General features: G+C 46.1%; 1 protein-coding gene across 4 annotated transcripts in view; it reads right to left on the reverse strand.

The window, feature by feature from the left end:
* The window catches only part of Adamts10 (ADAM metallopeptidase with thrombospondin type 1 motif 10), a 36,596-nt gene extending 21,567 nt beyond the window's left edge, over positions 1–15,029 (reverse strand). The window contains exons 1-5 of one of the 4 annotated variants that reach the window (XM_045148922.1): positions 14,349–14,654; positions 9,927–10,112; positions 9,029–9,375; positions 7,815–7,971; positions 1,500–1,717 (exon numbers count right to left, since the gene is read on the reverse strand). In XM_045148922.1, coding sequence (XP_045004857.1) covers positions 1,500–1,717; positions 7,815–7,971; positions 9,029–9,375; positions 9,927–10,014 — 810 coding nt within the window. In that variant the 5' untranslated portion in view covers positions 10,015–10,112; positions 14,349–14,654. Of the gene's footprint in view, positions 1–1,499; positions 1,718–7,814; positions 7,972–9,028; positions 9,376–9,926; positions 10,113–14,301 lie in introns of all 4 variants that reach the window. The other 3 variants (XM_045148923.1, XM_004672209.2, XM_045148924.1) reach the window with 3 other exon arrangements.
* Between the last annotated feature and the right edge of the window lie 307 nt (positions 15,030–15,336).

Below are 15,336 nucleotides of genomic sequence, written 5' to 3' on the forward strand. Positions count from 1 at the left end.
GGGGAGGTCTTGGAACCAACTACCTATGAATACAAAGGGATAGCTATATATCTGAATGTGAAATAAGTAGGTTATCTATATGAAATAGAGGTACTTGTGTTCAAGGATGCCATGCATACAGATGGCATGTGTGCCTTTGTGTACTGTTAACCTTAATGAGTACCTGTAAAGTACATGCTTCTTTTGTTTATATTTATTTATTTATTTATTTATTTGAGAGCAAGAGACAGAGACACAGAGAGAGAGAGAGAGAAAGAGAGAGAGAGAGAGAGAGAGAGAGAGAGAGAGAGAATGGGTGCGCCAGGGCCTCCAGCTACTGCAAACGAACTCCAGATGTATGTGCCACCTTGTGCATTTGGCTTATGTGAGTTCTGGGGAATCAAGCCTTAAACCAGGATTCTTAGTCTTCACAGGCAAGTGCTTAACGGCTAAGCCATCTCTCCAGACCTAACTTTTTTTTTTTTTTTTTTTTTTGATTTTCGAGGTAGGGTCTCACTCTGGTCCAGGCTGACCTGGAATTAACTCTGTAGTCTCAGGGTGGCCTTGAACTCAAGGCGATCCTCCTACCTCTGCCTCCCAAGTGCTGGGATTAAAGGCGTGCGCCACCACGCCCAGCTCCAGACCTAACTTTTTATTAACATCTTCTATTATTATAGACAGACCATGATAATTCCCTCCTTACCTCCACTTTCGCCCTCAAAAATCCACTTTCCATTTTATCCTCCCCCCTCTCAATTAGTCTCTCTCTTTTAAAAATATTTTGTTTTTATTTATTTATTTATTTGACAAAGAAAGAGGGAGAGAGAGAATGGGAGCGCCAGGGCCTCCAGCCATGCAAACGAACTCCAGATGCACGCGCCCCCTTATGTATCTGGCTAACTTGGGTCCTGGGGAATCGAACCTGGGTCCTTAGGCTTTGTAGGCAAATGCCTTAACCGCTAAGCCATTGCTCCAGCCAACCCCCCTCTGTTTTTCTTGAGGAGGTAGGGTCTTATTCTAGCACATGCTTATTTTTAAATTTTTTATTTTTTGCATGTGTATATATGTGTGGTGTGTATGTGGGTTATGCATATGTGTGGATAGGTGCACATACATGTGTCAATGGAGATCAGATATCAATATTGGGTGTCTTCTTCAGTTACTCTCTACTTTATTTTTTGAGCTAGGATCTCTCATTATAGCTACAGCTCACTGATTTGGCTAGCCTAGCTAGCCAGTAAGCTATAGGGATCCTTCTATCTTTGCTTTCTTAGTGCTGGCAATACAGGCATGTACAACCACATCCAACTTTTATGTGGGTTCTAGATCCAAACTCAGGTCCTCATACTTGCACAGCAAGCACTTCCCCACTGAACATCTCCCCAGCCCACCCTCCATTCTACTGCTGTGGCCCCTGGTTTTGTGATTAAAGGTGGTACAACGACAAGTTTTCCCCTCATATGTAGATATTGGTTGTAGGTCCTCAGAAATCCAGGCCCCAGGAAGGGGGAGGCACTTACAATGTTCATGATGGCCAGCACATACTGCTCCACATCTCGGCGCCCATGATAGGCCACCATCATCTTGTCGGCTACCACCAGCGTCTCCACATATCGCTCTCGGCTCACTGAGCGCTTTAGGCCTGGGTGGCCTCGCTCCGTTTCATTCCCCAGGGGTTTGGCAGGTGGTGCCTTCAGGGTATGTAGCCACCAAGGACGACCTTTCCATGGTTTCTCATCTGGGGGACACAGTGGAGCCATTAAGCCCTCACTGCTGGTGCCTGTGGAGTTCATGTAGAACCCTTGGCTATCTGGTTGTCCCTTTTACCCAACAGTCTTGATGGACCATTTGTTGTCATTTTGCTGCCTGCCTTTTTTTTTTTTTTTTTTTTTTTAAGACAGAGCCTTATATGGTTCAGGCTAGTCTTCAACTTGCTAAGTAGTGAAGGATGTTTTTGAACTCCCAATCTTCCTGCTTCCACTTCCAGTGTTGAGATGACAGCATGTGCCACTATGCCTCCTGCACAGATGGGGATGGAACTGAACTTTATGCTAGGTAAATACTCTGCCAACCAGACTATATGCCCTGCCTGCTTTTATTGCCCAGTTGTTAGCTCATGATCCATCTGCCAAGAGGCTGTCAAACAACCCTTTCTTATGCTACTGAGCATCTCAAAGGTATGTTGTCTGGTTCTACAATGTTCCACTAATTGAATGTTTAGGTCTACACTGATATAGTTTTCTTTTGACAAACGGATGGATTCCTTAACAACTGACTCCCCCATTGTCTGGCTGTACAATAGCCCAGATGTCTCCCTGCAAGACTGCTTGTCTGTTAAGCAATCAGACTCTTCCAATGTTCAAATGTCCAACTGAATATCTCCATACCTGTGCCATTGCTAAGCTCGTCAGCTGAAACACCTGGTCTGCCATTATAATTAGTATGACTAACATTCCCTAACAATTCCACTACCCAAATGTGATTTACTGGTGTGGCACAGCTTGACTAGCTGTCTGAAATATATGCCTGCACAGCCACTTGGCTTTTTTCTTTTCTTTTTTGAAATAGGGCTTTGCTATGTGGTCCAGGTTGGCCATGATTTTTTTTTCTTTCAAGGTAGGGTCTTACTCTAGCTCAGGCTGACCTGGAATTCACTATGTAATCTCAGAGTGGCCTCAAACTGACAGCGATCCTCCTACCTCTGCCTCCCGAGTGCTGGGATTAAAGGAGTGTGCCACCACACCTGGCTTGGCCATGAATTCTTGATCCTTCTGTCTCAGCTCCTGGGAGGAGGTATAACAGCTATGCACCAAGCCTGTCTCAACTACTTGGGCCTTTTTGTATGTTCATGGTGTATGTGTGTGCTTTTTTTTTTTTTTTTAAACAACCCTAGTGTTTATTAAGTACCAAAAAGGACCAGTTGTGATGGCAAACTTTCACATGTGATCTCATTTATTTAGGCTTATTCCATCACACAAAGCAATGCACTTCATCACGACAGTTACATTTACATGCATTATTGTACCTTTTTCTTATGTTACTTCCTCCTACTGCCCTCCAGCAACCCTCTTCCCCATCTCTTAATGGTCCGTTTCTTCCTCTAAAATATATGTTGTGTATTCTTATGTATATGGGCCAATGTGTATACTGGTGCACATGTATAAATGTGTGTATAAGAGGTTGATATTGAGGGTCTTGCTTAGTTATTAGCCACAGTTTTTGAGACAAGGACTCTCACTGAATCTAGAGCTCACTAATTCAGCTATATTAGCTAACCAGCAAGTCGCAGGGATCTTCCTGTCTCTCAGTGCTGGGATTATAGGCATGTACCACCATACCCAGCTTTTATGTAGGTGCTGGGTATCTAAACTTGGGTCTTCATGTTTGCATGGCAAGCACTTTACTGATCCATTTTCCTAGGCTCTTGGTCTTTTTGTTTTGTTTTTCGAGGTAGGGTCTCACTCTAGCCCAGGCTGACCTGGAATTCACTATGTAATCTCAGGGTGGCCTTGAACTCATGGCGATCCACCTACCTCTGCCTCCTGAGTGCTGGGATTAAAGGAGTGTGCCACCATGCCCAGCTCCTCTTGCTCTTTTGATTGAACAATTTTTTTTTGTGATATACCTGATTATACAACCCAATGTCCTGACTATACTACAGCCTGATTGTCTTATTGGTCACTCAATTGTTATATCCTCTAACTTTCTGCTTGTAGCTGTATTGCTCAGACTATTTATTTAGTCTCTTACTGTGTGTTTCCACTGGGCATGAATCCATTTTTACATTTTTTGGTGTTTCAAGGTAGGGTTTCACTCTAGCCTAGGCTGACCTGGAATTCACTATGTAGTATCAGGGTGGCCTTGAACTCACAGTGATCCACTTACCTCTGCCTCCTGAGTGCTGGGATTAAAGGCATGTGCCACCATGCCTGGCATCAATCCTTTTTCTATTGTAGATTGTGCTGGTAAATATTTGAATATCCTTTCTTTTTTTGGCTTTTCATACATATGTGGTATGCCTATATGAAGGCACACATGTGATATGTACATGTGGAGGCCAAGAGGACAAGCTCAGGTATTATCCTCAGGTATGCTATCTACTTCTCACTGAGACAGAGTATCTCATTGACCAGAACTCACTAGCTGGCCAGTGAACACCACAGATCCTCCTTTCTCTCCCTCTCCAGAGGGGCAGATAGGATCTCTGATTTGGCTACACTAGCTAATTAGCAAGCTGTAAGGATTCTTCTCTCTTTGCTTTCTCAGTGCTGGCAATACAGGCATGTACAACCACATCCAACTTTTATGTGGGTGCTGGAATACAAACTCAGGTCTTCATACCTGATAAAGGTCCCCAACTTTTTTATTTGAAGACTCTGTCTCATGTAGCCCAGGCTGGCCTCTAGCTTATTATATAGTCACAGATGACCTTGGCTTCCTGATTGTTCAGATTACCAGTATGCACCACCGTATCCAGCTTTGTATTATTTCCATATCTCCCATTTCCTAAATGGCTGATGGTATACTTGTCATTCTACTTGTCTTGTACTTATGATTCTTTGAACAGTACCTGACTACTTCATCTGATGGTGAAGGTGTATATTTTGTTTTTCAGTCATTGAGAAAGAAACAAGGGCTTTGAAGAAGTCAGACAAACACTCTACCTCTGAGCTACAGCCCAGCCACTGCTGGCATTTTACCTGTACAACCACATGACCATGCTACTGTTTAACTATGTGATTTTAGACAATAATTCTAGAGAAGGAATGGTTTCACACACCTGTTGTGATGGTGTATATGGATTATCAATTTGACAGCACCTAGAATCTCCAGTGAGGATTATTTTGATTAGGTTAACTGGGGTGGGTTAGCCTTAACTGTGGGTGACACCCTTGAATGGGCAGGATACTGGACTGTATAAGAAGAGTTGGCTGATCATGAGCATTCTTCCTTCCTCTGCTTCCTCAGTGTGGACTGAATATGTTCAGCTGCTTCAAGTTCCTGCTGCTTTGCCTTCCCCATCATGATAGACTGTAACCTAGAACTGTAATCTGAAATAAAACCTTCCTCTCCCCCCGAAAAAAATGACCTACCTCCCTGCAATAATTTGAATGAATGTCCCCCAACTGATTTAATTTTATTAAAGCTTTTTGGATCTCTAGCATCCTGGCTGGCAGTGGGGTCACTGTAGATGAATCCAGCCCTAAGGCAGATCTGAATTCTAGCCCAAGATATACAGAGTGCTTGAGCTCTGCCTGGGTTCCTGGAGTGGGCTTGCTTGTGCTAGCAGTGGTTGTTTTTCTCTGTGTGAGGACCTGTGATACGTGGCCAGCTTCTTCTGCCATTATGAAGCTTCCCCTTCATCTGTAAGCTTCAAATAAATTTCATTCCTCCTATAAATTGTGCCAGGTTTGGAAGTTCATCCCAGCAACCTGAAGCTGTCTACAGAAATTAGTACCAGAAGTAGGGTAAAGTTGTTGAGATGAATCTGAGTATGTGATTTTGGTCTTTTGGAACTTTTGTTTTAGAGGAATGGATATGGACTTGGTGCTTACAACTGAAGACACCTTCCAAGAGCAGTAAGCCAAGTTTTGTGGATTATGTTGATGAGAGCTTAAAAATTCTATGTACACAGAAAATTGTATTTGGAGCCTTGGCTTATGAACTTTCTAAAGAAAAGGAAAGACTATAGAAAACTTTATTGGAATTGGGATACTGGCATAATGGCTGGCTACATTCTGCTGCTCATGCTCAGAGAGTTTGATCAAGGTTAAATTTGTCGACTGATGTACTTGGCTAAAGATATGGAACTGAGAAATTTAAGACTTAAAGTAAAAAAAAAAAAAAAACCACCTCAAAACAAGTTTAAAACTTATAGGCACAGAGACTGGATTTATGTTACTGAAACTGCTTTTATCAAATACATTAACATTTGGAAGAAAGATGGCCTAAGTACTTTACAATGAAATAAGAAAAAGGATGCATAAAGAAAGATTGAATGATAGAAATGTAAACTTTTTAAAGCAATCTGAAAAGAACAAAACATGCTTTTCAAGGTCATAATTTATTTCATTCCTGAATTAAGAATATGGCTGTGTCCTACATACCTGGTATAGGTTTCAAAAACATGAAAAATGCATGGAGTAGGTCATGAAATACACATGATTCCAGGAGCCACGGCTAAAACATGGCATTAGGCAGGGCATGGTGACCCTGAGAGGCTGGTGAAGCCATTGGAAGATGAACCATGGTTTATAGTGGAGACTGGAAGATGTTTAGATATACCAGAACTATACAAGGGCTACCATGGAATTCTGTTGGCTTGGCATGAAAGTTTTCCCCGGTTACTCAGATTAGCTGGATGGGCAAAACTGAAAAATTCCAAACACTTGTCACTGGTCATTAGTCCTGGTTATGGATATCAGAGTTGAACTACAGATGTTTAATATTTGCTTGAGTTTGCATTGTTCCAGTTTCTCCTTGTTATGTCTTATAGCAGTTAGCAATGTTTGCTTTGTGCCTTTATTATGTTAAGAGTATATAATTTGTTTTGATTTTACAGGACTCACAGCTAAAAGACAATCTGAAATTTGTGATGAGACTTGGGACTTTGCAACTATATTAAGTTGACAAACACTATGGGGACCTTTAAAAATGTACTAAATACAATTTACAATGTGAGATGGTTATGAATCTATAGAGGGCCAGGGGCGACATGTGATACTTTGAATGGATGGCCCCCAATAGATTTAGTTTTATTAAAGATTTTGGAAATCTAGCTTCCTGGCTGGAGGAAGTGTCACACTGGGCAGATGCTGGGGTCCAGCCCTAAAGCAGATCTGAATTCCAGCCCAAGATATGCAGAGTGCTTGAGCTCTGCCTGGGCTCCTGAGTGGGCTTGCTCGTGCTAGTACTGGTGGTTTTTCTCTGTGTGAGGACCTGTGAAAGGGGGCCAGCTTCTTCTGCCATTATGGAACTTCCCCTGCATCTGTAAGCTTCAAGTAAATTCCATTCCTCCTATAAACTGTGTTTGGTTTGGAAACTCATCCCAGCAAACTGACAAGCCTATTTCCCTTAAAATAGTTTTTTACCATTAATTTATTTCTTTTTTTTATATAGGTTATAGTCTTATATCCTCTCTCCCTGGGACCCCATCTCCCCAAGGGCCCTCCTCAGTAGGGTTATTAGTGTTCATTGTTAGGTAATTGGGGCCTCAGTCAGTCTCTGGTGGTGGGGAGCTATGCTTGGGGTATTTCTACCCACCCTGTGGCTCTTACAGTCTTCTCACAACAGGGATTTCTGCAACAATCCCTGAGCCTTGGCAGGTGTTAGCAGCTTGTTTTAGTTGAGTTCTCTGTGGCCTTTGTACTTCTTTTTTTTTTTAATTTTTATTAGCATTTTCCATGATTATAAAAAATATCCCATGTTAATTCCCTCCCCCACCATACTTTCCCCTTTGAAATTCCATTCTCCATCAATCATATTACCTCCCCATCACAATGCCTTTGTATTTCTTAAACAATTTTTTGGTCAAGTATTTTGTCCCAGCAACAAGAAGTTGATCTGTCTCACTGCCTTTCTGCTGGGCCAGCTGACCATGCAATGATAGTCACTGTTGCTTCACAACTTTGTGGTATATGTCCCTCCTGCTCACTTGCCTGCAAACGGATGGAAAACCTGAATTGTGTCATTGTGTCTCTTTCTTAACAGTTTCTTTCTATCTTATATAGTTGCCTTGCTGACCTTTTGGATGGAAAAACTCTGCTCCCTGTTTTTGCCTTAAGGGAAGAATGCTGTGCAACCCCCTGGCCCATCCCCAGAGAGATTGGGTGTACCTCGCACTCCACAGGCTGTGTCCAGATGGGGGTGACGCAGAGAGGAACGCTTGTATACCACGTGAGGTCCACTCTCTTCTGAGCCTCGGGGACCCTTGGGCCCACCTTGCAGGGGCTCAATCAAGTACTCTTCTTCATCTGCCACAATTAGGCCATGCTGGGATAGAAAATTCATATCAGGTTCTGGCTCTTTAGACCCTCTCACTGTCTATATGATTCCATTCCTTCTATCTTATTAGTTTTATTATACTATACTTTATATAATTTCTTGAGATGTATGTTCATTTATTTTCAGCCTTACCTAAGGCTGTAAATATCCATTTAATTACTGCTTTCACTACATTGTCAAAGTACTGATTAGCTGAAAACACTTCTAAAATGTGCTTCTGTGATTCCTTCCCCAACCTATATTTAGAAGTGTTTTTCTTTTTATCATGTGTGTGTATGTGTAAAATCATGTATGTGTTTGTGGGTACACATGCTTGTGGAGGCTGGAAGTCAACACTGGGATGATGTTTGCTTCTCCATCTTATTTTTATGAGACAGGGTCTTTCACTGAACCCTGGACCTTGCAAATTCAGCTGGATAAGCTAGCCAGCAAGCGCTAGGGATCCTTTTGTTTCCACCTCCTCAGCACTAGGATTATAGACACATGCCACCATGACTGGCATGTCACATGGGTGCTGGGGACTGAACTCAGGTCCTCATGCTTTCTTTGAAGGCAACTACTTCACCAACTGATCTATCTCCCCAGCCCACTTTGTTTCTGATTTATTGAGAAAGATGTTCATTTATTTTCAGCCTCACATAAAGCTATGTATTTTCCTCTGAAAAATGCTTTTGGCTAACATCTAAAAAGTATTAGTTACCTAAAAAATAATTTAAGGTCTGGAGAGATGGCTTAGCTGTTAAGGTGCTTGCCTGTGAAGCATAAGGACCCAAGTTCTACTCTCCAGGTCCCACTTAGCCAGATGCACAAAAGTGACACAAGTGGAAGGTCACACATGCCTACTAGATGCAAGTTTCTGGAGTTCAACTGTAGTGGCTGAGACCCTGGCATGCCAATTCTTTCTCTATCTCTCTCTTTCTAAAAAAATAAAAAATAACTTAAAATGTTCCATGATGACTCCATTCCTAACATATTTAGAAGTGTTTTATTTAACTTCCAAAAGGAAGTGAGCATTTCCCCCTGCTTCCCAGAATCTTCAGCTCACCAGGCCCCCACACGTGCTGATGGCCACATGAGAACTGCCAGCTTGGCCTTGCAGGTGGCCAGCATAGAGGCAGTGGGCCCGGGCAGCCCTCTGCCAGGCCAAGCCTTCCCGTGTCCAGTATTCCACGGAGACATGTCCTGCCAGGAGACGGGGGCTCTGGGTCAGATTCAGCAGGAAGTGGGTGCTGGGTGCGGACACCTTGTAGAACAGTTGAGACTCGGCTAGGGACCTTGTACTCCGACGCTGCCTGCGAAGGGCAGGTGGTGTAAAGGCCAGCAGTGCCCCGTTGTGGTCCACACGAGTGGGAAAGGCAATCTCATAGCTCTCCAGACTGGACAGGAACTCATCTGTGTGTGAGGATCAGAAGGCTGGTGGGTCCTGGTTTTTGCTAACCCCTGGGTCCTAACTGTAAGCCTAGATGCTGCCTCATCAAGCCCTGAGAATTCAGCTCAGCCTAAACGATCCAGGCCTTTCCACCCATGATCCTGCCCACCCTAAGCCCACCGAATTTGTTTGTTTGTTTGTAAGAGTTCCAGTGGCCTGGAACTCATTCTGTAGCTCAGGCTGGCCTTGAACTCAAGGCAAGCCTCCTACCTTAGCCCCCAAAGTACTGGGTTTAAAGGTGTGCACCAACACCCTCCATAGCATATCTTCTTTCTTTTTTTGAGGGGGGAGGGAAGTTAAAGGCAGCGTCTTACTTTAACCCAGGGTGACCTGGAACTCACTCCGTAGCTCCAGGCTGGCCTAGAACTCACAGAAATTCTCCTACCTTTGCCTCCCGAGTGCTGGAATTAAAGGTGTGCATCACCATACTCAGCTGAATTTCTCTTTTGTAGTACCCAATTGTCTTTCTTAGCACTTTGTTCCTTTCCCATGACCATACTTGGACTGTACCTACCTTGAGATCTGAAGGCATGTGCGACCTTGAATGTGAGGCCCAGCCCCAAGGCAAGGGCCCAGCGGAGGATCTGGCAGGCGGGAGCCATAGGGGCTACGTGTCCACATGTCTCTCTTCAGCCCTGGCTGCTGGCAGCCCCACAGTGCTGCCTCCCCTATTCACAGCCTGGGAAGCATCATTGAGCTCCTTTGAGAGAGGACAGAGCCAGGTGGGGAACTAAGTTATAGTACCCAGTATAGCCAATGCTAAGGGCCCTGCCACTCATGTTAAAGGTACCTCTTCCATCATTATCTACACATGAACTCAGCAGTGCCCCCACTTCATATCTCCATTCCCTATCCTTTCCATACCCAGAAAGAACAGGTAAGAGCCAGGACTATGAGCATGTACTGTGTGGCTCAAGAGTTTTTAAGTACTACTACACTTCCCTTCCCAAGTAACTAGTAAGTCCTCTTCTTGTCCCTCCTTGTATATAGAGGGATGATGGAAATCTGCCCAAGGTCACATAGGCAGAAAGTGATGGGAATCAGATTTGTTCAGTGCTAATGACAGGCCTAGTCTGGGGGAGGGGAGTGGCAACAGCCACTGATGATGGACTGATGATATGATAAGGTAGCAATCTTCCCTTCCAGGGCTGTGGCTCCCGGGAGAGACACACAAGGCGGTGGAGACGCAGAATAGCACAGATTATGATGTATTCTTGAAAGACATCAGCAGGACACACATAGGGAAGCAGAGGTTTGTAGAACAGGAAGAAAGCATAGTGGGAAAAGAGGTTGAACCAGGTAGGGACGGCAAGAGCAAGGCCTGGAAGGAGGCTGAGAACCCTACACAGACCCAGGTGTTGGAGAGCAGCAGAGGGAGGCTGGCTTGGAGTACTTTTGAAGGTTGGAGGCTGTGCATGTACCTCAGTAGTACAACACTTGAATAGCATGCACAGACCCTGGATTTGAGCCCCAGCACCACAAAAACAAACAAACAAACAAAAAACCCATATGGCACAATGGGTAAGAGCATTTACATGCAAAGCATGAAGGATTTGAGTTGCTTTGCTTGCCTTTAACTTTAGCACTGAGTGGTGCAGAGATAGAAGAATTGCTAGCGCTCCCTGATCAGCTGGTCTAATTGAAAAACAGGGAGCTCCAGGCTCAGTGAGAGACCCTGTCTCAAAGATATAAGGTGGAAAGCAATTCTTATTTGATGTCAACCTCTCCAAATGTGGGCACTGGGTATGGGCATGTACACTTGTATGTTCAGACACATGTACATAACACACACCAAACCAAATCAACAAAGAAAATTAGTCAAACCAAGCATGGTGGTACAGGCCTTTGATTCCAGAAAAATCAAAAATTCAAGATCATCCTCAACTACATAGTGAATTTCAGGCCAGGCTAGACAGGCCTACATGAGACCCTGTCTCACAAACCAAAACCAAACACAACCAAATAAAAATACTCAGCCACCTGAAAGCTGGAGTGCTGTCCAGTGTGAATTTCCAACCCAGATTTAAAGGTAAGTCCAGCACTGAGACCTTTCAGTCCCTGTCAGAACCCCCCCCCCCAAAACCCCTCAACATGGTGGGCAGATTCTTAAGGCCTCTATTTCCTCTTATACCCTACCATTTCTGGCCTGCTTCTACTCTCATATTCTTACTACTTGAGACCCTGCTTCTCTCTACCCGCCAGGAAGGTCTCACTTTCTCAGCCTTTGCTCCAGGCCTGCTGTTGCAGACACCACTTTGAGCTACCACCCAGTGCCAAGCCCCACTCCCTGTCCTCTGGTCTCCACCCTCCTCCTCTTCCTCTATGCAAAATCCCCCTTAATCACACAGTCTTGTTTTCTTTGCAATGCAGCCAAGTCTGAGAGTTGATCCCCAAACAGGGCAGTTTGGCATGAGAGAGGGGAGCCAGATTTTCTCCAAGATGTGAGCCAAGAAACCCACTTCTGTTTATACCCCTGCAGCAACAGGCGGCTCACTCATGGATGTTTTGAGACCCAAGCTAATGTCCATCCTTGGGCCTTACTTGCTTCTTCTCTTTGTTCCTCCCTCCTTCACTTCCTTCTTCCTCCATTCTTCCTGTCTTTCCTTTTTTACCCTCCTTCCCCTCCTCCCATTCTTCTTTCCTTCACTGACCCCTTCTTGGGGTCTTTTGGTGGCCTGGTGTTGAACCCATGTATATGGATTCTTCCCTAAGTTGGTACTATGCATGGACCTCTCTAGGCCTCATCTGCCTCTTTGGTAGAGCTAGGCAGGGAAGGGGTAAGAGAGGAGTCTGACTGTTGTTTAGTACTGAGTTCAGAGTTTGCTGAGCATTTTGATCCCCTTCCTGAGCCTGGTTAACTTCCTCCCTTCCTAATGCACCTCCCTATTCCTTTCTCTTCTTGCCTCCTCTCCACTGCTTTTTCCTTAGAGACCTCAACCAAATTCTGATGAGGGCTCTGGAAATAGGTTGGACTCCTCTGATTCTTCACCTCCACCCAAGGGGGCTGCAATCTCAATGCTAGTGAGGAAGATGATTCTCTTCCTACACCTACCTCTGTCACCAGCTCTGCTTCGTCCCTCATCCCAAAACTACCACACTGGATCCAGTCCTCCTCCTGTGGTTTTTCCCCTCAGCTACCTGAACCCTTACCACTGTCTTCTGATGCTGGGCCTCTCAATACCTATACAGCATTTCTTGTACTTTAGACTCAGATGGGGGTGTGGGCAACAGAGTGGAAGGACTGACCCAGCATGGTTAGGAGTGGGTTACAGGAGAGGAGTCACCTGCCCAAAGAGTGAGAGCTACTGGTGCATGTGACAGAACACAAGATGAGGCTGGGAAGTGGGCTGGGGGAGGGGGAGCACAACCACCACAAACAATGCAGAGGGTCTGGAGGAGAAAAGGAGGACCATCCAAGGACTGAGTGGGGTCTCATGCCTGGTTGGAAAGAGTCTACTATTGTGTGTATGACTGTATTTATGTTATTGTATGTGTGACTGTGTGTGTGTGTGTGTGTGTGTGTGTGTGAGAGAGAGAGAGAGAGAGAGAGAGAGAGAGAGAGAGAGAGAGAGAAAGAGAGAGAGAGAGCGTGCAAGCAAGCAAGAGCGAAGGCAAGAGTGCGAGCTTGGTCACCCCCCCCACCACCTCTTTTAGAAGGTTGGAGGGAGGCCACCAGCCTGGGGGAGGGGGCCGGAAACTGTGGCTCCATCCCATTCCAGGGATCCTGGAGGGATCACAGCGCCACACTAAGAACTCAGTGGCCAGGCTGAATTAGGGAAACTGGGCTACAGGGCCTCCTGGTGGAGGACAAGGTCTGTCTGAGCAGACAGAAACGGCAGGCAGTCAGCATGGGTTTGGCGGGCATTCTCCAGGTTTGGCACATCTGGCTGGGCTATAGGGAGCAGACAAAGGCCCAGCCAGCTGCTGCCTGTGTGGGGAGTGGCAGTGATGCTGGTATCGCCTCTGCAAACAGCCAGCCAACATTAATTAAAGGCCCCAGCCTGACCCACTGGTGACACCCCACATCAGACTGCTGTGGCCTCAGTGACCAAAACAGGGGAAGTGGATGGCACCACTCCCAGACACACAAACATACACACACAGGTCACACACCCCTGGGGCCATCATACCTGCAAAGCAGAAAGGCTGGTTACATCACAGATCCATAAAGGACCCTGTCAGCCCTAGACACACATTGAAACAAACACACAGGCACAACTACGCGCTCCAAGACCTACATGCACAGACACACTTCTTTACATACAGTCACGCAGACAACTCACAAACTCAGACACAAATATATATACCAAGAGGCCTATATATACACTCACAACCAGACACAAACACAGAGGTACAACCCACAAACTCCCCACACATACACTGGGGACCCATGTGAGCACACACACACAGACAACTGAGATACACACAATTCTACACACACACATGTACACAGATTTACACACAGCAGACAAGCTCACAAATTCCACAAGCCCAGTTTACATCAGACAACATTTACGCAATCATCATACGCAAGAGAAACATGAATGCTTGAGAGACAGACACATAAACACACTCACTTGGCATCTAAACACAGTAGACATTTTACAGTGTACACACACTGGTTTACACTCGTCTGGGCACTCAATACCCCCAATCTCCTCACAGACTCACTCCTAGATGAGTGTTGGTAGACACGGTTACCACACAACATGCACCATTTGTACTCACTCAGGCACACATACGCACTCACACAACAGTGAACCAACCCACACAAGCATTCTCTAGTGTTCTACAATCTGCCCACTCGGGGATATCATGCTTCTACACTACATGAACAGAGGGATCAACCCACCACGCCCCACCCCGCCCGCAGACACAAAGTCACGCACCCCGGGGCGCTGCTAACCAGAGGGTCCGATCAATCGATCGCCGGTACCTGCGCCGGCGCCTCGGTCCGCAGTGGCCTCCACGGTCTAGCTGCCAGAGCGCAGGAAGGGAAGGAGGGAGGGAGCGAGGGAGCGCACGGCGTGGCCGGGGGAGGGGGCGCGGGGAGGCACTTCCTGAGCAGCCTGCCAGGGTTATAAAAAACCCTAAACTGCAGGGCCAGAAACCCCGCCCGCCTTTGCCGCTGCAGCCCTTGGCCGTGGGCTGGACCCAAGCCAGGGACCCTGGAGCTCCCGCCACCCCCACCCGGGACTGGCGGGGGTGGAGATGCTGGGAAGGAACTGGAGTGGGAATGGAGATCGGAGGAGGGAAGAAGGAGGCTGGGGGAGGGGACAGAGGGCGGGGGATGAAAGCTGGGCAAGGGGAGGAAGCATAAAGTGGGGGATGGGAAGAGAGACAGGCTAGAGTGGATGGTTAAGGGGAGGAGAAAGAATCCTGTAATTGGAGGAGGAGAGTTTGAATGGAAAGAGGTGGAGGAGTGGGTGACCTAGAGGAAGGGGCCAAATTGAGTGGGTGGGTCGAAGAGAAAGGTGGGAAAAGGCCATGCAGAATGGGTAAGGAAGGGGAGAGCCTACTCCCTCCCCTGCATCAGCAGCCTCAATAACAGATGTTATTTATTGAGGGCTGGTCTTTGCTCAAGCAGGCATTTATTGGGCGCCTCCCGTGTGCCAGGCACGGTGCCCAAGGGTGAGTGAATAAATCTCAGTTGGGTCCTCGCGCTCACACAGTTCCCGCGCGCGCGCACACACACACACACACACACACACACAGACACAGAGGGAGAGGTGTTATTTGTTTTGGGTCTGCCCTTGGGTTCAGTGCTTTAGTTCTTGCTTGCTGTGAAGTGGGCCTGGCTTGTCCCATATCAGAGATAAGGAAACAGGCCAGTTTTGTGAAGCCTAGATCATCTCTGGAGGTCAGTGTTCCATAAATGAGGAACTATGACATGAATGAGGTGACTGAGACAATGGGGCAGGACT

Source organism: Jaculus jaculus, chromosome 5 (genome assembly GCF_020740685.1).
Source record: "Jaculus jaculus isolate mJacJac1 chromosome 5, mJacJac1.mat.Y.cur, whole genome shotgun sequence".
NCBI classification, from domain to species: Eukaryota; Metazoa; Chordata; class Mammalia; order Rodentia; family Dipodidae; genus Jaculus; species Jaculus jaculus.